Source organism: Prunus persica, chromosome G3 (assembly GCF_000346465.2).
Source record: "Prunus persica cultivar Lovell chromosome G3, Prunus_persica_NCBIv2, whole genome shotgun sequence".
NCBI lineage: Eukaryota > Viridiplantae > Streptophyta > Magnoliopsida > Rosales > Rosaceae > Prunus > Prunus persica.
The window spans coordinates 20,764,112-20,786,108 of record NC_034011.1 but is presented as its reverse complement, the minus strand read 5'-3'; the positions used below and the strand labels follow the sequence as shown (position 1 = coordinate 20,786,108).

Here is a 21,997-nt window from a genome sequence, read left to right as displayed (position 1 = left end):
AAAACCAGACTGCCGATGTGGAGGGTCCCACACTCTATTAGAGAGTTGGTACACAAGTTGGTATCTAAAGTTGGTCTCCCTAGCATGACCCATAAATAAATAGCATTTTGCCAGAATGCATCAATAAGTATAATTTTTAATAGCAAAAGATCTTTTTTTTTCTACCTGCAGCCCACCATATTATTTTTTCTTGGATTAAACCCATTGAATTCAGACACACACAAAAACCAACAAAAACAAAAACAAAAACAAAAACCATTGAGGAGACTCTAACTAAGCAAAGTTTCTCTAAGTTACTGGTAATTCGACACAACCTACTAATTTCTCTGAAAATTGGCTAAAACTTTGCTCGTGGATATTGGATATTGGTTCCATATAGCAATATTTTATAACTTTGAAAGCCCTCACTGTTGCAACAAATAAATAGTTGACTTTTTGACGTCAAAATTAAAAGCACGGTAAAAACGCGGGCTTAAGTGCAATGGGCAAATTGGTAAACTTACAATACGAAAACACTCAGCCAGCACCATTGAATTGATGTGCCAAATATATGCGAAACAAGTTACTTAAATGAAAAATAAATAAATAACTGATGGAGTAGAGTTGTGAGAGCCTCTTGATTATCAAATTCACATTCATACATCATGTATTTGAACCCAATACTTTTTTTCTTTTTTTTCAAAAATGAATTTCCAGTTAGTTGGTCCAAGGCTTGGGGTGCTTTTTTAGTAAATTATGTAAAGGAAAAAGTTTGGCTCCCTAAAATTGAGGAGGAGCTTCTTCTTACAACTTATGTGGTTTTGTCACGTGTCAATTTTTTAAAATTTTCTTTTTTGTTGAAACTTTGTCAATGTTTCTAGAATCTAACAAGTGTCAAAACCCCACTGATTTTATGGAGGAGCTCCTCCTTAATTTTAAGCAGCCAAGCCTTGCTTTTATGTAAATAGGATACTACTTGAATCATTACTCGTAAGGAGATACTCATCTTTCAAGTGAATCACAGTTTGACATATATGCAAAAATAATTTATCAAAAACACAAAATGAAAAACTTATGCACACATATCACAATGCTATTGGTAGGAATGTAAAAACTCTTACTTACTTGGTACGGAGGGAAGTATTTTTAGGGAGTTTCACTATTATATTATGCCCAATATAGGGGTCCAAATTATTTATAAAAAATAAAATCAAAACAAAAAAACCTACATGAAATAGACTTTAGAGCATCTACAATCATGCTCCCTATTTTTTTAGTTAAAATCTCATTCTTAGCACTAATAATATAGATAAATCCTACCATTTAATTTTTATAAACAAATCCCAAAAAACCCACAAAATGACAGTTGACCCTATTGAATTTAATTTTGATTATTAAATTATTTTGATACCTTATTGAGTGTTTTGGGCTTTTTTATGAGATTTTGAGGTTGTTTCTTTTAAGAAATTAATGACAGTTTTGTAATTTAAAAGAAGTTAAAAGTTTTTTTTGTTATGTTGTAAATAAAATTTGGGTGTGTTTCCAAAGTCCATTTCATATAGAGTATTTTTTATAATTTGAGCTCCTATATTGAGTATAATAGTGAATCTCCTTAAAAAGTATTAAAAGATAAAAAGGAAAGGAGAACGGAAAAATCACCCAACACCACCAAAAAAAAAAAACAGACGGAAAAAAAGGGGTCAGTTACGTTGGTCATATATGTGGGTTAGATAAGGTTAGTCTGTCTCCACTGTAACCACAACCATATCCAAAACCAGTGACATATATGTGATTCTCACGAGATGGGCAAACAAAGATCAAACTTCTCATAAAAATGGCAGCCAAGTTGGCCTTCTCTTCTCCCACCACAACATTTCTAGCCTCCTCTAGCCCATCACTGCTATATCCTCCTTCTTTCACTTCCATTTCACCAAAGAGGAGGGCACACAATTTCAAGATTCATGCAGAATTGGGTAAAAGAGTTCTTTTTTTCTTTTCTATTCCTGCATTTGAATGTAAATGATGTAAATCTCATAAATTTTCTTGTTATTGCTTGGTTTTTTTACAAATGTTTGTCCCAAGTGAGACGGAGATGATAACTTGAGAAGATTTCTTCTAATGCTTTTAGGTGGTGGAGATGGAGAAATAAAAAAGGAAGGGAAGAAAAAGTTTATAACTAGAGAACAAGAGCCAGAGCAGTACGTTTTCCCCTCTTTATCAGTTAACAGTTTATCTATGGTCACCTTCTTAAGAAAGTGTTGATAAAAAACAAAAAAAATGTCAAGGGAGTGATTCAAATAGCATAAGGAATTTACCATTTGCAATTTTGCAGGTACTGGCAAACAGCAGGCGAAAGGGAAGGGGAAAATCCCATGATGACCCCCCTTCCTTACATCATCATATTTGGCATGTCCACTCCTTTTGTAATCTTAGCCATTGCTTTTGCTAATGGTTGGGTTAAGGTGCCGGTTCGATGATTGGCTGCAATTGCAGCTTGGGGAGCAGCAGCAACAACACATGAGTTTATAATATTATTCAGTTCATTACACCTTAGTTCTACCATTTGAGTTCTTCTCAAATGCTAGTTTTTTCACCAATTTGTTTGATACATGTTATGCGTTTCTCAGATATATTGATCACAATTGGGTCCTCTTGTTACTTTTCTTGGCTATGGTTAAGAAGGCACCACAGTGTTTGTGAAAGGAAAGAAAAACCTTTTTCTTTTTCCCTATTGGCAATGGGCAGTGTTGTTTTTTTAATTTTTGGTCTTCACAGGGTATCTCAGCTAACAAACTTAATGAAATCAGAAGCTCAAAATAATTTATGAAAGGGGACATGATCATATCCAAATTGAAGTACTTGAAATATATTTGGCAAACAATCCAATTTTCACAGTTTTGCCTACATTAACCGCTTTCTCAACCTACTGAATCATTACAATCCTCTAATCAATATTACATCTATAAAATATTCTCTACTCCCATCCCATAATAAGATAAAAAGAACTAATGATTTGCTCTTCTCAATGGCTTGTATAATACCGCCGTAACAAGTTTTTGACGAAACCTATGTGTAGAGCTGAGTGCAAAAAACTTGCCACCAACATGGTTCTGGATGTGCAAATGGTTCAATTGTGAATGATGAGGCTTTGGCAATGGCTGGTCACCACCATTTGAGGAGGGTGGCTTGTTCAAAAATGCTTCTTGGAGCTGTGGGGGTACTTCTGGCGGAGGTTTACTGAAATCATCTTCACTTAAGTGCCTGTTATCGTAGCTTGAAGGTGGGGATGGAGGAGATTCGAACTTTGCGAGACGCTCACGCAAATCTGAAACACATTCCTGCATAATGCATTTTGAGAGTGAAATCGGCTGAAGCAGCATTAAACTGACAACATGAATAATTTCTCCAAATATGATAATCTATGATTTTCAACTGTCAAGCCATAAGATGTCGGTTACCTCAAAATTAGTGTAACTCATGCAACTTGCAACATCTCTTTTATTTTGACTTGTTTGGAGAGTAAACTAATAGAGGATAGGTTTCTTTCATGCCCTTTTCACTTATGCTTAGTTTCCAAGTTTTCTTCTTTTAGCTCCTTAGCTCAGAAAAGAGCTGTAGAGAATATGTTACCATGGACAGGAAGTCTACTTGAGGTAAGAAATAATATAGACATAAATACAATCCGATTTACATCAGGAAAGCTAATTGCTAGGAGGATTTTGTGTGGTTGACTTCCGTGTGTGCTAGGAAAGGAAAGCTGTGTTAACAAGAGCTTTAAGAGGAAGTAAATATGATGACTTCCTCAATTCCTATAATCCACTGGTGTATAATATAATGTGCAAAGACAGAAACAACTAACAAGAAAACTCCAATATGATGCAGAGCAATATTACACAGATTCCTCTGCTAAGTGCAGAAGGAAGGTTATCAGCAAGACGGATTCACAATGCACTGAAATGTCCTAAGCAATTGGATGGGCCAAATATGATTGGAAAGTTATGTACATATCATATTAGTACTTGGAGACTTGGGGACAATTTAAGGTCCCATTCATATTTTGGTTTTAAAGTTCCAATTAACAATCTCAAGCAAACTCTGGTTGATTTACGAGTTCAAACACAGACCGAGATTATCCGAGGTTAGGTCCTTACTCATAAGCTGATCCTGCAATGCAAGTAAAAAGAACCCAATACTGTGATGTGATACAGAACATTCAGTTTGCTTGCTAGTAAAGTTGATATTTTGCCAAATAAAATGTTGAAATCAAGTTTAGGTAACCTTGTCTTAGGCGTTTTGTGTAAGAGGGTGAGTGCAGGTGAGACAGATTGGTTCTATACTCCTAAGACTTTTCCTGATAATACTTGATATGTAAACTGATCTCCACTCAACTAAACTTGACCTTCATCCCAAAAGTACATCATATTTAACCTAAGTGCAAGATAAACCCTTACATATAATGAAAAAGAAAGGGAGCAAGAGGCCTAGTACAAGGAACAGAACAGTTTTTCATTTATAGACCAGCCATTAGAAGTCATTATATTTATTACCTGCAAGTCCAAAACATTATAGGCACTCCCTGAATTATCATAGACCCATGGCAAGTCTGCAGCACATCTAAAACACCCGTCAACAATGAAGCGGTACTGGTAGAGACCTGATGGAAGCAACTTTAAGATAACGAAATCTGTGCCAATACTCTGCATGAGTTCACTGATAGGAGGTGAAAGTTATTCATATCAAATCATGATTATGTCAAAAACAGAAAATGAAGTTGGAAATTTAATGATGAAACCGCTATGTAACTTAGTACCTGGTCTCCCAATTGTCCCATGATCCTGTGATAGCAACTTGCCTACCACCATGGTTCCATGATATCTTTGCCCGTATCAATTTCTCGTTGTGTACATATTCATTATAAACTGAATGTTGTGATAATGCCTCAGGAGGTCTTGGTAAGGGGTCCCCAGGATTCTGAAAATGTAGATAAAAATTTAGAGATTTTGCAGAACATAAATCTAAGTGATAGCTCTAATATGCAAGGGAAACTTTCTTTTGCCTTTTATGCACCACATCAATCCTAGTGCAAAGATAAAAATCTGAAATCTGACAAATTCAATTAGAAAACCAGAGAGAAGAACCTTAGCAGAAGGATACATTTTTCTTGAAACCAATAGGTGTATAGCATTTGGACTTTTATCAAACAAGTATTGACTGGATTCATCTTCAAAGTTAAGGTAGAATGTCAACAGATATCACATGTAGTTTTTACTAGTTATCTTTTGACAATTAGGCTCACCCCATTGCTTGAATAATCAAAGAAATGATTGTCAAGAGACAAAACAGCACAAAGAAACTAACAATAACTCAACACAATCACATGATGCCACATTTCTTTCATAAACAGGTAAAATTGCACTGAACTAAAGCAAACAACTTTCACCCCTTTACAGTCTTCTTGTCAAATTACAATTATTAATCCAAATAAACAAGTAAGAGAGATGCCTTTTTGAGGAACTCTTCTTCAAACTTCTCTTCTGTCAACAAAGAAAAAGCATACACACATGATATTCTTGAAAAAAAAAATAGAAAAACACAGAAAAGAACTCACTTGTGAAGTGAAGAAGAGAGATGGGTGGAAAGCTCTGGGGCTATGGGGAGGAGAGTGAGCCATGGGTTCTACATATCCATCATACTCATGAAAGTTGTCAACTTCAGAAGGGCCTTCTCCATCTTTTCTACCACTGGCATTACCCATTACTGAAAACAAAGGAAACCCAATTATAATCTGATTTATATTCTTATAATTGTAACAGAAAAAAAAAAATCAAAGGGGAAAAACAGAGAAAGAAAGGAGAAAAAATAAATAAATCTTCCTTGATGAAGAATTGAAAAGGCAAAAAAACAGACACAAGAACAAACCCAAAAACAGAAAAAGCAAAAGACCCAAGTGACTAACTTAGGTTTTTGATTGATGACATACCCATCTCTGTGAACAGATTGCAAACACACAAGAAACCCAACCAGGAATTGACTGAAGGAAAGGTAGCATTATTTTTGCACCTTCACTTATAGACTTTCTTTTTTGCCCTTTGAATTTTTCTTTTTCTGTGTAAATGGACAGCACAAGTAGTTCTCTCTCTCAAATAACTGGCTCAGTGCTGAAAAGGCAACTGTGCTTAAGGAACAGTGAATTTGATTCTCCAATGAGTTTGGAAGATCCTACGGTGGACTAATAATGGTGTCTGTTTCAAAGCAGAAGGTTGCCTTGTGTTGTGTTGTGGCTTGTGTCATTTTTACGCTCTGTTTCCTCAGTTGTTGCTACAACTTGATGCAGCAACCAATTCCAGCCTGCCACCTCACTGCAGTGAGTTAGCCAGTTGGTTTTGATTTTACAGTTTTAGGCCTCAAATTCACTAGCCTGAGCATGGCAGTACTGGAATAAGACTCTTTTCTTGTATGGACCCCTAAAATCTTCATTCAAAGAGTGCCGAGAAAGCCACATCATAAAGCAAAAGCTGTTTGTTGAATTTTCCATATTTTGATTTCTTACTCCTTCTTGTGGATTGTATTTGTAATTGTATTTGCTTAAAGAGAATCGTTATGGACATATTTCTCATAAATATATAAAAAATAAACTTCACGACCAGAAGTGCACGATAACTTTTAAAAAATATGATATCACTTTATAAAGAGAAGTGTACGATGACTTTTTTAAAATATGATATCAAAATACGATGTATTTAAAATACGAAACATGTTTCATAGTTTTCAACATAAGTACAATATCAAAATAAAAATACAATAATTTGTACGTAATTTGTATATATTTTAGTTCAACTAGACTGGCTAGAAACAAACCAAGTATGTTGTTATTGATTTATTTATTAATATATGTTAATAACATATTGCATATTAAAATATTCTGTTAGAATTAAAATGCAAGAAAAGCATCCATTGAGAATTCATTCTTTCTCTTTTGCTCGATCAGTGTCATTTAAAATTGAGCTTTATTCTTGTGCAAGCGACATTGACAATGTCCTGCGTGTTGATGGAGAGATATTAGCATCAAAACAAACCTAAACCTTTAATTAACAAAGTAAAGCCAAGTCTAAACCCTATTCTGCCTCTCAAGCAAAGCACAATAAAAAGTTGCCTTCGAGTTTCAAACCCCTTTGTCTTATGTAGTTGAGGCCATTTGGAACACCCCATTAACATTATTATTCAGTTAATTACTGATTAACTTTGTGTTTAGGCAAAAACATGCTTACTTTCCCATTGGCTCTATCAAACCACTTTTGGATGGTGACAATTCTCTCCTAGGCATTGTTTGAAGTATAGGGTTAAGTTAAACAAATCATAATCAAAATTTTGACTATATTAGTTGTCAACATGCACATGGATAATTGATTAATTCAGCATTAACGAACTAGTCACTCTTGAACGATGTTGTTTAGTAAACTCATTGCAATCATGAATTAATCTAACACCTTATACAAATCAACTTACTCATCATAACTTTGGTTTTTCAATATAGTGGTGAGAAATCAAATCATCACAAGAAAGTCTTGAAAATTTGGCATGGTTAGGCTGCTTTTGGCTAGTTCAGCCATCTATGTATATATATACAACTAGTAGCTAGATCCTTCATGGAGTACTCCACTCTACATGGAAAAACAAACAAACAAAATAAAAGGCCCTCCCTAGCTATAAGGGTCCCAAAGTTTAGATCTCTCCATGTGAGACTTGCTTATAAAATATACCAATGAAATCGAATATGCCAACTATATCATAGCTAGGTGCAAGTTGAGCAGGTTTTGAGTACCCTCCAATGTAGATAATATAAGAAGCCAGAGACACATGAGATCATAGAATTTGGGAAGTGGGCATCTCTCTCTCTTTCTGTTCATCCACTCAATCATATAACAAGCTAAAGGCAATGCTGCAGATGCTAATAAATCCTAGTCTTGCTAATTTCCTCTCTCTCTTTCTTTTGTGGATCATTTCATTTGGGCTCTCATATTAATGCATTAGTGCAAGAATCTAATGAGAGTGATTTTTCCCTCTCAGAGAATACTTGGCAAAAGAAAGCAAATATAAAAGTTATGAGAGAGAGAGAGAGAGAGAGAGAGAGAGAGAGAGAGAGAGAGAGAATTGACAATATCTTTATTATAATGAAAATATAGAAAAAGTACAGAAATATATATAGGTTGGTAGTTAAATGTTGGCATCACATAGGTGGGAGATGTGACACGATAAGAGAATCTGCTGCCTGGGTCAGTGTCTATATGGCCATTGGAGGACAGCAACCTGTCTGTACTACACAAAAATGAAAATTATATGAAAAATATATGTAATGCAAGAATCATCGTTTTCAACTTTCATTGCCATGAAAAACGAAAATGATATTTCATTTATATATCTAAGGTTCAAATTGATTTACATGAACGTTAACTGGGCTGGACCCTTGAAAGTCGCTTTATAAGTCACTCATTTTGTTTGTATAAAAATAAAAACTTTACATAATTGAAAGCGAATAAAATGGTCCTAGGGAGTTATAGAGCAATTACAAGAAATAGCTTAAGGACCATTAAAGAGGTGGACAGTGATAGATCTAGGAAACCCTATAAAGATCATTGAGAAACCTAACGATTTTTTACATATAAGCACTCTTTGTCAAAAGTATCTCCAAGAGATTACTTCAGACTTACGTAACACAATATATCGAATAACACATTTCAATGTGAACATAAAATGCAAAAATTTGTAGATAACTACACTATTTGTTTACACTTTCAAGCTAACGCGTTTTGGACTATGCGTCAATAATGCGTTAGAGTGTCTTGGACTTTGACTATTGAATATATTTTTGTTGTTAAAAGAAATCGTAAGTTTTTTTTTAGGACCTTTCCTATTGAGAGAGATGATAATATACTAAACTCACATACACTTACATGAATGCTAGGACTCGAAACCAAGACCTTTGATGTTTAGCCTCATGTTTTGTACCATGGAAGTACTTGTTTGTAACTGGCTTGCCTTATTTAGTTTGTATTTGCGCTAGAGCAAGTACTAATATGTTAATCATATAAAACTCAACGTATGCATACTGAAAATTTTGACTTTTAATCTGCAACCAAAAACTAGGCCACCACTGTAAATTAAATTAGTACCAACAGTTTATAGGTAGCTCTAGATTCAAAGCACGATTTGTGTTATCCAAAAAATTGTACAATTACGATGAAACATTCATGGAGTCTTAGATATGGTCCCCTCCATTCTCACAGCTCAAACATTCCTTGAGTTACACAGATCTCCAACACCAATCTGGTCAAGACAAAAACTTCTCAGACCCCAAAACACATTTTCATTTTGAACCAAGTTATTATTAACAATATCAAGGTTGTTTCTCAATGTCTTGTAGTTAGGGAACTAGGGTTTCATGTCTGTGAGAGACTGCTTTATCGTAGAGCTACCACACGCAAATGGGCGACAAGTGGCATCATCTTCGTTGCCTTAGTTAATTTCTTTGACAGCTGCACAATGTTACTTTTACTTGTTTCCCATGAGGACGGTATTCATGTTGGTATTTTGACGTGCAAGGAAGATTGGGGAGAAGATTAATTATTCAAGTGGTCCACAATGGGAAAAATACCGAGAAGGAAAGTCTTTTGAGATGCATGGGCTGCTCATGGATTTAAAAAAACTAATGAAAGAATTGTCTTTGTAGTTATTGAAATATTGGAAGAGATGAGATTCGAACACAGAGCTTCGGGTGTAGAGGTAACTGCTCTATTACGTACCGCTTGATTAGATAATTAACAATCTAATAATATAAAATGTTTATCCAATGAATTGAAGGATACGTTAAGTGTCATATTAAAAGTTTAACCAATTAGTTACGCGGCAGTCATGTATATGCACATTAGACAAATCCCACTAAATCTGTTGACACCATAGTCAATTTGATTTTTGTCATACTAAGTGTAATAATGTTCATGTTAATTTCTCAAAGTGAAAGGCTTTCAATGATCCCAAAGGGAGCAAAAGCTTGAATATAAGTGAAAAGTCTTCAACCCCCTCGACATGATTTCATGGCATGGATGAAAGACTAGGCCATATATCCCACCGGATTATAGGGGAGTGGGGCAAGGCAAGCATATATATATATATGCATGGTTGGTAGAGGCACATAGATGGCCCATATGTTAAAGCATACTTGAATAAATCATCATTAGTGCCACAACCCCAATAAACACAAAAGTATGAATCACGATTAACACTCATAAAGCTAATATCTATACACACGCATCATCACAAGAATGTCAACATCTTATGATGTTCATCCATCAAAATCAAAGATAAATAACCTATATTCATGATTTACAAGTTGATACTTCTTTTTGAATTTTTGAAATTTTTTTTTTTGCCCCACATTTTGTTGCCAAGAAACTAAGCACAGTATGGTGGGTTCCCAACTAGACGGCTATTGTCCCAAACTTTTACTAGTTCAAGCAAGAGTGGGGTTCATTTCAAAAGATTTCACTGTGATTTTAGCATTTTTCTTCTTTTAATGTTCTCAACTAAGAACTGTAGACCACTTTTTTCCTTTTTCCTTTGGCTGAGTAAGTGATCCCATGTCTTGTTTGCTTCATCCCCTCACTGCTTATTTTCAAAGAACTTGGTTTTGAAATAATTGAGCATGGTTTTCTGTAGGGTGTATATCGTCTGTCTTACACAACCCAGGTGATCAATGCATGTTGCATATGCATAAGCTTGATGTTATTGCCACAAGAGGGAAAATTTGACTGAAGGGTCTCTTTAATTTGAATGCTAGCTACTCTTCCCATAATTTGCTGCAAAAGAAATGGCAGCTTTCAAAGATGATGCCCCAGAAGACTGTGAAAGCAATTTGGTTTCTGCTGAAAAGTTGGTCTTTTGAGTTGGTTTGAACAAGCTAGCTGATCATGAAGGAAAACAAATTTCTGTTAATGGGTGTGGCTGGTTTAGAGGAGAGATAATAAGCATTATGTTTGATGAAAGTCAGGTACAGTACTTCTAATATACATTAGTCTTGGAATTGACGAAGATATATGAATGAATGGAGGAATAAATAATCTTAGTCCACTGTTTTTTATTTATCTTTCTTTTTGTTGGATTGAAGTTGGATGGAAAGTGCCATGTGGTGAGCTCAGATGGGTGCACATGGTTTCTCTCATTTCCCAAGCTTTCAGAGTGTAAACCAATACAGGGAAACCAAGGGGTTTTGGGTTTTTCAAGAGAATCAGTTGCAGAGTAAAACCTACCTGATTGGTGTTAATTGTTTTTTTTTTTTAAACCCAGTTTTTTAGGTGTAATGGGGGCTTGGGAACTGTGAGTTTGTGATCAGAGCAACCACCTCTTCAGTAAAACTCCATTTTTATAATAAATTAAGTAGTATTTCTTCTTCTCCTTACCTTACTTGCTTCTTCTTTGCAAACTAATGTAGTTACCTACTGCAGCTGGTTCCTTGCTGTTCATGCCTTTTTCATACAACTATTAATATCAAGTGCAGTTTCTTGTTCAAATCCCACCTAAGCCTTTCCTTTTTTTGGTTTCGAAGTATATTCAAATATTTGAGCAAGGAAAGCACTGGAGATTTGTAGATTGTGAAGTGTGTTCTTGAAAGATTCTCTCTATCCTAGATCCTTCATTTTGTGCTATAGATTTGTGACTGCTATATTTTTTTGCTTATTCTAGAGTTGAAAAGGCCACTCTACCAGCTTTCTGCTATAAATTTTTGTTCCATCATTTACCCTCAGTATTCTTCTGTACATCTCTACCAACTTATCTACTGTACATGCAATCCAAGTTCCAACTAAAGGGAAAGTTTTTCTCTCCACTTAGCTTAATTGGTTTTCTTTCAATAATTACTTGCTCAGGCTTCAGAAATTCATGGAGTTGAAAAACATACTTGAGGATCAAATGGCTACTGCTTTGTGGTTCTTCAGGTTCCCACCACCATGGATGGCAGTTGTTGCTCCATTTCTTATATTGATGGGATTAATGGGCTTTGGGTTCTTCTCCATCTTCCTAACATCAATGGTATTGATTCTGTCAACTGTTTTCTTCACATTTTGTAAGCAAAAACCTGTTCTGCTTGAGAAGTTAGTTGAAGAAAAGGTTCTCATCAGGTGTGACCAATCATTCTCTCCTTGCTTGGAAGATGCATCAAGAACACAACATGATGAGGAAGAAACTGCGGCCTTACAAAAGAAGGAAGCTCAAGAAGAAGGTATGAACCCTGTTCATAATTACTTAGGAGCATCACCATGTTCACCAGATTTGATATCAGAAAGAGAATGCCTTGATCACTTGTCAACTAGTGATGAATCTGAAGTAGACTGGTCATTTGGAGACAACGCGGTTCAGAGTCCGGATTGCTCAGACGGTTCTATCTCCGATGAGGATAGCCTCATCGAAATAGCCCTGCCGGGAGGATACTATGTTGGTCATAAGGAACAAGAGTCAATCTTTAATCTGCAGCAGAAAAGGCCAGGTTTGTCACACCAGTCCATTTTCCAACAGCATACTCTATTGGAGCTCTTAGCTGAGATCAATGAGATGAATGAGGAAGAAAACTTGATCGAAATCGACTTGTCCATGGGCTCTATCAAGTGTTCAAGGTTTGAGATTGAAGCTTGAGTTACCCTTTTTTCAGAGTTCACCATATTTAAGTTTTTGATCCTCCCTGGATTTTGGTTGAAAGTTACATGCTTCTGTGCTTTTGCTACTTTGTGTTATATTGTTGTGCACTGTGAAGCTTCTGCTTTTTGACAAACTTTGGATACCCCATTAAAGCATTTGTACTATGCCACTTTACTTTCTCCTAATGCACATTAAATTAAAGTATTAAGAGTTCAAAGGTGAAAAAAAAAAACATTTGATTTTGATGGAATTCCCACTTGCTTTTCCTTTTCTGCAGAACCTCTTTTTGCTGTCTATATGGCCACAATGGTCACCATTTAGATCTCTTCTATCACTTTTCTGGATTCTGAAGGACAATTCAGGATTAAGATTCAACCTTTTGTTAAATCAATAAACTAGATGTTGACTATTTGCACATGCAATTAATGCATTAATCATCAATTATTAACTGGATCAGATCTTCAGACTAATGTATACTCTCTTTTTTCTTAATGATTCTGAACAAATATTTGACAAGATCTCATTTTTTTGACTGAGATCAGTACAAGTTCTGACTTTTGTTTTACCTTCTATGCCAATTGCTCAATGTCCATAAAAAGTAGGTCAATTCAGACTAAATTTACAGTTGATTGTGCTTTTAATCACTCCATGGCCACTTCAAATTCCATTGCAGGATCAAGCAGTAAAACTTGGAATCACTTCTCTCAATCATTTTTTCTTTTATCATAGTGAAGTTCAACCCTCCTTCAATATGGAAAATTTTCTTATGAAATTTGTAGAGAAAATATCTCTCTATTTTTTAATGAAAAAGTACAAATAGTAGAATTTCATTCCCAACGGCGATCCCTCTTCTTTTTTCTTTTTCACTTCACATTTATCATCAAACAAATAGGATAATTTCTATTTCTTCGATTAGTATCGATTCGCTTGATGGGAGAGAGACGTATGTAGAATAGTACAATTATTGTTAGCATCAGATTCATGATTCAATATTCTGCATTTTGCAACTAGTTCTATGATAAGGTTCAGCCCATCAATCCAACTTATTTCAAGCTTAAACTAGTAGAAATTGCAAAGTTCTTATTAGTTATATTGAAGGTTCTGAATGTTCCCACAAGGACTTTTGGCACATAGTGAAGGGGCATATGGCTGCCCATATTGCACCTTATCCAAATTGTTACCTTCTCCATCTCCTGCTCAACTCAAGGCAGAAGGTTTTACACCTACTTTATCCACAAATATTTCTCAAATTTCTTGACCTTTTCTTTTCAATCTATTGTTTTTGCTTTTGTTTTTTTAATATTCAATAGCTATATACATTTCTTGAGATTTAAAAGAAAGTGAAGATTAATACTTCACTAGACCAAATTGGCATAGACTCCATCGTTTTATAGCTTTAAATTAGTGGTGTTTGTTATAGTTTTATACTTTAATATTAGAAATCAGATTTGGATCGAAGCTAGATATGAATTGTGTTAGTTTAAGAACATAAAAAGTTTTCAATTCAATCGAAATAATATACTTGTGGAGAAAAATTTGTATTGTATGTCACGGAGAATCTAAGATAACACTATTTTGCTATTGTTAATCAATCACGTTCTATCTCAACGTGATAGAAATTTCACATATTAGAACGTAATTTGATAAAAATAGCAAAACAGTGATATCTCCATTACTACATTCAAGTTCTTCTCATATTGTTGAGATGAGGGTTATATTTCCGAGAGATTCTACAGTCTCAACTGCTTGCTATGTTAGCCGCGGCTTTCAGTAACAGCTACAAGGAACACCACGTGTGGAAACCGGTGGATTCAACGGTAAAGATTTGACTTTTATACTTTGTTCGACTCGGATACAGCCCAGAGTCAATTCGCAGCAGCCGCCTGAAGATTCTCAAAACGGACAGCAGCAAACGTGTCACTTCCACTGCCGTTAGATCCAACACCCCACACTCCAATCCAACAACCCAAAACCCCCCACCTAACTCACAACTTATCGAGAAACAGTCGGCCCAGAACGATCCACGTGTCGCTCCCGATGCATTATTACCCCTTTAGATCCAACGGACCCCAACACCTCTGCCTCTCCTCCCTCATCGCTCTCCGACGCAGTCCATCCGAGGCGCCAAAGACCCCCGATATGGCCGATTCGGACAACGACTCGGGCGGGAACAACGACGGCAGCCACGCGCAGAGCAGGGAGCTGTCGGCGCGTGAACAGGACCGATTCCTGCCGATCGCTAACGTGAGCCGGATCATGAAGAAGGCGTTGCCGGCGAACGCGAAGATCTCGAAGGATGCGAAGGAGACGGTGTAGGAGTGCGTGTCGGAATTTATCAGCTTCGTCACCGGAGAGGCCTCCGACAAGTGCCAGAGGGAGAAGAGGAAGACGATCAACAGCGACGATTTGCTCTGGGCGATGACGACGCTAAGGTTCGAGGAGTACATGGAGCCGCTCAAGGTTTATCTGCATAAGTATCGGGAGCTGGAGGGCGAGAAGACCATCATGGGCGGCAGAGACAAGGATAGTGCAGGCGGAGGCGGTGGGGGACTTCCGGTGGAGGTGGCGGTGACGGTGTAACCTCAGGGTCAAGCGGCGGTGGTGGTGGGTATAATGGGGTTTATGGTGGAATGGTGATGATGGGTAATCATCATCATCATCAGGGACACGTGTACGATTCTGGTGGTGGGTATCAACAACATCATATGGGTATTGGAAGTGGAGGAGTTGGGGTTGGGAATAGTGGAGATTCAGGTGGTGGTGGAAATGGTGGAGCTTCAGTTGTGAGGTGACTCAGGTCAAAGCAGGTGCTTTGCTCGGTGGATTTAATTAGGGATGATGATTATGATGATAAATGACTGTTAATCTTAATTTAGGTGGGTTAATTCAATTTTCTTGAGTTCTGTATATCTGTGTGTGTCTGTCTGTAAGTGTATAAGTGTAATTGTGGGAAAAGGAAAGGGGTATAGTGGGAAACGAGAAATGTATGATTCTCATGTAGATAGTTTTGACTAAACCCCAATTAAATTGTTGGGCTCTGGTTGGTTCAAAATTTCCAATTTGTTGAAAAGAATCCATGAACCATTGGTTTTGCTTGTAATGAGCTGAGACTGACAGAGGAGGAAAAGGTCTTTGTATTTGTGTTCTTTTGGGGAAACATGACCTTAATTAACATCGGGCATTCTTTGTGTGCGGTCTGCGGTGTACCAAATAAAGAAATTTCGAGGTCCAAATTAGACATGTCTTTGTACTTGTTTCCACGTGTTATTGTACAAAAACTTGTATGAAAGGGGATACCCATTTCATGTAAGTATTGGTTTTAGTGGCTGTACCTGTATGTAAAGAGAAAAATCATTGAAGCCCAACTTTGATGGTTGAAGAGAAAGACAATAACTTGGACCCTGGTGGTGGTAATCTTTGATTAGTATGGTTTTGAGGGGTTATTGGGGAATTCAAGTTTCATGGATCAAGAGGTCATGTAGAGCCTGTCAGAGAACACCACGTGGCCAATTAAGGCTGGGACATTCATATACTAACCTGACCGAGTTGACCACCCCAAGTACTGCTAATAGGCCTTACAGTTGAGCTTATCAAGGGACGCCGGGCAGCCAGAGTTGGGGTGCACATGCACCGACCTGACTAGATTGGTAGCCTCGGGTTCACTGTGATGTCATGTGACAAGAAAGACAGAACTGCTCGTATTTCAACCAGACTAAATTCCTGTCAAACCAGGTCACTTCACATACTTAATATCAGCTTGGTGGCTGAAATGGAGCATTTATTGCGCTTCACATCCAAGCCAGGTGTCGTCTTGCTATTTGGTCCCTGATAATCAGCACAGTGACTGGAGCTCATAACCACTCTCTGATCCCAACATTGGGAATGATTGAAGATCTCCCCTTTTGATAGATTTAAGGAGATATGATCTCCACTTCTCCCTTTATAAATACCCTTCACCTGTATTGAGACAAAGGTAATAACTATTTTCACCTAGAAACTCTATATCCATTTTCCCCACTTATATCCAACCATTAACTTCGTCATCGGAGGGGGTTTGACTAGTATCACACTAGCCTCCCCTCTTCTGACAATCTAGTTGCTTGAAGTGTGTAGGTTGTTCCAAAAGGTTGATTCAACCCAACAGCCCAGGGTACATTCTGGCCCAAGCCCGAGACTGGACCTCAGTCCAACAGAACCAGTCTCTATATCAACAAAACCTAAGGAAAAAAATAACCATCACTAGAATTTGAACTTTATGGATCCTGAAAATTGTAATAGGCACAACATGCATCTCTACATTTGTTAATTGGGGCAAAAACAAATTGTAAATGTGTATATAAAAGTTGTAGTGGAATAAGCTGGGGGCAGCCAAGTTGCCTTGCACAGAAGTTGGGATGATAGACTTCTGCCCCAAAATGATAGTTTGGAGGCTTCCCACCTCCGTGGGGCAGATCTCTTGGCAGAGTGACACTTGGGAACTTCTTCCTAAAGTCAGTTCTAGCAGATTCCTCTTCTGGCTCATTCTCAAACAGCCGGTATCCGGGTTGGAACCAAGGATAGGTCCTTCTGATCACCACCTGCCACTGAACTGCAGATCTCTTGGTACAGTGCCTGAAGAACATCAGGTACTTTTCAATGGAGCGCTTGGGCACTTCTGCAGATATTAGAGGAAGAGCCAGAACCTGATCTTTAGGCAGACTATGTATGGAAACCTCAGTTCTGCGAAGTAAACCTGGAGCCAGATCTGGATCATCCAGAATGCACCAGGAGCAGACAAATTTAGAGGATTCTCCAGTGTGGCAGTATGCAGGTTCTTGAAAAGGTGAGCTAGAACTGTAGGCCCAAGCCCTACATCAGTATGATTATGAAGGGCTTCTGCCATGTGTCTGTACTCAAGTAGAACTGCCGAGGAACGGTTAGGGAAGATGAATCTGTTCAGCCAATACAGAAGGAAAAACATATGCTGCTAACCCTTGTCCTTCTCAACACTGAACTTCCTCAAGTAATTGGAAAATGAGCAGTTCTGGTTGATTAAAGCTGGGGAGATGGTGAAGGGTTTGGCCAATTTCTCCTGGTTCTTCCTCCTATGGTAATCACCCACTGCATCTACAGGTCTTCCATAGGGCCTGAACCCAAAGATCCGAGCCATGTCCAACAAAGTTGGAGCCATGGGACCCACACGAAAATCGAATGTGTTGCTGGTAGAATTCCAGAAACACAGAGCGGCAGCAAGCAGATTCTCATCTCTATTAATGGACTGTTTGGACAGAAGAATGACGTCATAAATACCAGCTCGCTTCCAATGAGCTCCATACCGTGGGAGAAGTCTGTCAATCCAGTCTGCCCATTTGACTGGACTATTCCTCACCTCACTAGAGGGGAACGAGCGACTCAGATTCTTGCTGACCCAAGTATGGGAGGCCAGAGCAGAAGGACTTTGAAAACAAAGAGGAGCTTTAGCATCCTTTTTAATTAGCTCCGTTATCTCAGTCAGGACAGAGCCAAACCAATGAGGTCCCAGGACTAGGGTGTTCTCGAATAGGTAGAGGACATTCTCGTTCAACCTTTTCTTAGCAAAAGGGTGGAGTTTACTTCTAACCTCTATCGCGTGATTGTCAATCCCAGTCCCAGTGATGTAATCAGGAGGAACTGAGAAGGACGAACCTTGGGCACGAGTCTTGGGAAAAGACATGATCAGAAGTTTTGAACTAAGAACAAAGGAAATGATAAAGGTAGAGTCTGGTCGAAGAAGAAAGTGAGAATTATGGGGAAAACTAAGAGAGTCAAGGTCTAAAAATAAACTAGGTTTCGAAATAAACAGGAGCTGGAGTTTTGAATTTCTTAAAAAAGGGCTCGAAATCGTGGGAAGAGGAAGACAAGACGTCATCTGATAATAACTAGCTAAGTAACTAGCTAGTAACGAAACAGTTTCCCACGAAGTCTAGCTTGTGGTAGGCAGATGTGGCTGACGTGGATTAAACGGAAGAAACTGGCGCGCACAAATTAATGGTCAAAGTCATTAAGTCTCGAACAGTTCCAGAAACGATTCAGACTTAGGGAGCATTGTTTGGGCCTAATTTGGCACGCCCAGCCCAAAAAGCCCAAAAACAACAAAGACAAAGCTACAGCGCCCAAGCAGTGTAGACTCTGCAAATAAACTTGGGCCTCGAAAAGAAGAGCAATCAGCCTATGGCTCCATAAAAATCAAAAGGGGTTGGGCATGATTAAAAGAGAGGAAGGAGCCAAAAAGAACAAACCCACGTGAATCTCTTTTTCTGATTTAGGAAAGTCAACATTTTCAACTAGGTTGATAAAAAGTTGACAGAGGCAGGCGAAAAGAAGGGACATCTCTGAAATCTTTGCCACCAGAAGATTAAAAAAAAAAACCTTTTTTCAGAGATATTGTTTCTACTCCAAAGAAGGCACCACCTTTCAAGGGATACGCAGACTGTATTTTCTAAAAAGATAAGTAGGAAACAAGAAGTTGTTCAAACTGGAGAAGCAAACTGACCATCACGATTGAGCTCTCACAAGGGGCAGTTGGGAATTAAAGAAGGGTTAGGTTCTCTTTTAAAAAAACAGGGAAGTGACTGCCGTAGGAATTGACTGTTGAGAACTTATCTGCCATAATTGAGAAAACCTCTTCTTCTTTGTATTTAAAAAAATGGAAGATTTTTTGAGAATTTTTGCTGCCCATTATTAAAAGAAAGAAACCCTACTTCAAAGAATTTCTTATAAATATAGGAGAAGGCGAACAAAGCGAAGAGACAAAATTCAACAATCGATCAAACAATAAAAAAAAAACAACCAAAGGCAAAAAAACTCAAAATGATCATTTGATTAGTGAGAACCTTCAAAACAAACTGGAGCAACCAAAAACTCATTTGAGTCAAAAAAGAAGCCAGCTGTAGATCAGAACTTCCAAGTTCAAACTCAGAGAAATAAGTCATTCAAAACGAGACTCCTCTTGTTACAAATTTGGTTCAGTAAAAACCAAAGACAAGCAGAGTTTGAGTTTTCACAAATATGAAAACCTCAACAAATTTTACAGTGCAGTTCCAGCTCATTAAGTCCTCAAGTCCAGCCACTTTTACCCCTTCAAACTGAAGAAACCGCAGTTCTGCCCGCTCAAAAGCCTTCCAAGGCTTGAAGTAGATGAAAGCTCTGCCAAAATTGAACTTTGGTATCGATTTACAGCTGAAGCTAAGCAGTCGAAGTTGTTAATAGCTCAGTCCAGCTCGGATTAGAAGTTTCTACCCAGGCAGAAATGGGATTCCAGCCATCTTTTTGTCTTTTTAGAGTTGGTTTTTCCTTCTTAAATTTGTAAAAGGCAGTTCTGCATAAAACAGTCCACTTTATTATCATCTATTCTGGCCCGAACTACCAATTTTATACTGTGATAAATTATGAAGCCCTCACCAGCCTGAGGCAGGAAAAGAACTTACTTGGGAGATATTCCTCACCCAAATTCATAATCGCTTATTTAGAAATCAGTAACTTGGGGCGCAAGTTATTTGTTTCAAATAAGTCTGCTAGGATTTTTCATTACTAGCAGTGGCACGCTCACACACCAAAGAAAGTTGGCTTGCTGACCAATTAATGGTTTTCAAGGCAATGGGGAACTTTGCCCTTCCATCACAGGAATAAAAACAAAACGGGTGAACACTCTCTAAAAAAAAAAAGACTGATTGTAAAAGTGTGTATAATATATATAGTTACATACCTAGCAAAGTAAATTGTTAGAGCATCTCCAACAGACTCTTTATCCTCTCATCCCTAACTACTTTGGCTAAAAAGAAGAAAAATCCTCCTCCAGCAGACTCCCTATTTGGCTCTCTATTTTGGAGAACCAACTTTTGACTCTCTACATCTAGCAAGGAGGAGCGAGAATTTGGCTAGAGAGGGAGAGAAAAAGGGAGAGAAAGATAGAGACATTTGGGAGGTCGGTTGAGTTGGATTTCTAATTATTTTTTTTAATATATTGGACTTGCAATAGAAAGAGAGAGAAATAGAAAGAGAAAATAATAATAAAACATTTCAAATTAGCCAAAATAGAGAACATTGCTGGAGGAAACATCTTTTAAGTGATTTGTTATAATAGCTTTCTAGCTATTTTAGCTAGAATTTGACTAAAATTTAGAGACTCTCTTGGAGATGCTCTTAACTAAAAGAGTAAAATGCAGATTTCCTTCACTAGAAGATACTAGGGTTTCTCGTTCTTTTCTCTTCTGTAACTCTGCCCCTTTGGACCTAGAATAAAGATTGGAAATGCCTCTGTTGCTTTTTCATTTGCTCTGGTTTTTCTTTGAACAAATTGGGCATACACCACTGAAGTCATGCATGGTCCTACACATATATATTTATGCCTACACCACTAAACAAGCAAAGCAAACCACCTATTTTTTCACTCTCCAACCGAAATGTAAAATGTAAAATGTAAAATTTGATTTTGATAGTTTATGTAGCAATTTGATATTTTGAAAAAAATTTAACTCCACTTGAAATACCAAATATCATATTATTTTATTATAGTTTTAAAAGCAAATGGGATCCATATGATGCATTAAGTTTTAAAAGAGAGTAAATGATAGTGAGGTTCATGACTAAAAAAATATTTAACATCAAGCTTTTTGATATGTTATTTTTGACATATTTCTTCCGGCCTTCAAATCTATGTAGGATTTAACTACTCGGTTGGAGCAACTTTAACCTTCAATTTTTGTCATTTCATGTCCATGTGGCAATTTAACATATCGGTTGGAGATGCTCTAATTTGGTGGCTCGATTTGGATTGTATTGAAATTGAGTTCAAATAAGTCCTTATAAGTCTCATTCTTCTAGACGGAAACTTATTCATATTGTTACCTCTAAATGTGATTAATCAAAAAGCGCAATGATGTTTAAGTTTGCATTATGAAGAACCACACAAGAGAAGAGATGGACCGTCGGAACATGGGAAATGGGAACAAAAGAATAATCAATTTTATCTTGTAAAGAGACGACATTGCGACCATCAAACAAAACAAACAAGAACAGCCTGTATCCAACAGAACATGAAAATAAAATGCTACCCATCAAAATATTATTGAAATGTTTTTATTATTTGTATTTTTCTTTAGGGGATCAGCCATCGCTGTCCATGTAGCCTAAACTCAACTAGTTTCTCTCTTCAAACCAGTCTGGCGCTTTTCTGGATTACACTGCTGCCGACACATGTAGTTTGCTTAATTAAACCCTTTCTCTTTGTTTTTTTATGCTAATCAGGGGCCCTATGGCTTAATCAACTCATGCACGGGCGTAGTTTTCTCTTTGGCCATATGCATGAGGACACTGA

General features: G+C 37.3%; 3 protein-coding genes and 1 pseudogene across 4 annotated transcripts; 3 read left to right on the top strand and 1 right to left on the bottom strand.

The window, feature by feature from the left end:
* Positions 1,720-2,686, top strand: LOC18784199. The gene is made up of 3 exons (XM_007215103.2): positions 1,720-1,952; positions 2,108-2,177; positions 2,312-2,686. The coding sequence occupies exons 1-3, from the start codon at positions 1,814-1,816 to the stop codon at positions 2,454-2,456; spliced, it is 354 nt and encodes a 117-aa protein (XP_007215165.1). The 5' UTR covers positions 1,720-1,813; the 3' UTR covers positions 2,457-2,686.
* Positions 2,803-6,278, bottom strand: LOC18782941 (SNF1-related protein kinase regulatory subunit beta-2). Of its 2 annotated transcripts, none has more exons than XM_020560963.1 (5): positions 5,960-6,278; positions 5,588-5,736; positions 4,790-4,950; positions 4,527-4,689; positions 2,803-3,317 (listed from the first exon to the last, which is right to left on the bottom strand). In XM_020560963.1, the coding sequence occupies exons 1-5, from the start codon at positions 5,961-5,963 to the stop codon at positions 2,985-2,987; spliced, it is 810 nt and encodes a 269-aa protein (XP_020416552.1). In that variant the 5' UTR covers positions 5,964-6,278; the 3' UTR covers positions 2,803-2,984. The 2 variants fall into 2 exon arrangements, with proteins under 2 accessions (XP_020416552.1, XP_007217566.2); XM_007217504.2 differs by having other exon boundaries at positions 6,040-6,278.
* Positions 10,446-12,913, top strand: LOC18781775. Its single transcript, XM_007216232.2, has 3 exons — positions 10,446-10,601; positions 10,693-11,023; positions 11,898-12,913. Exons 2-3 carry the CDS (start codon positions 11,013-11,015, stop codon positions 12,658-12,660), a joined length of 774 nt encoding a protein of 257 aa, XP_007216294.2. The 5' UTR covers positions 10,446-10,601; positions 10,693-11,012; the 3' UTR covers positions 12,661-12,913.
* LOC18782272 lies at positions 14,363-15,995 on the top strand (annotated as a pseudogene).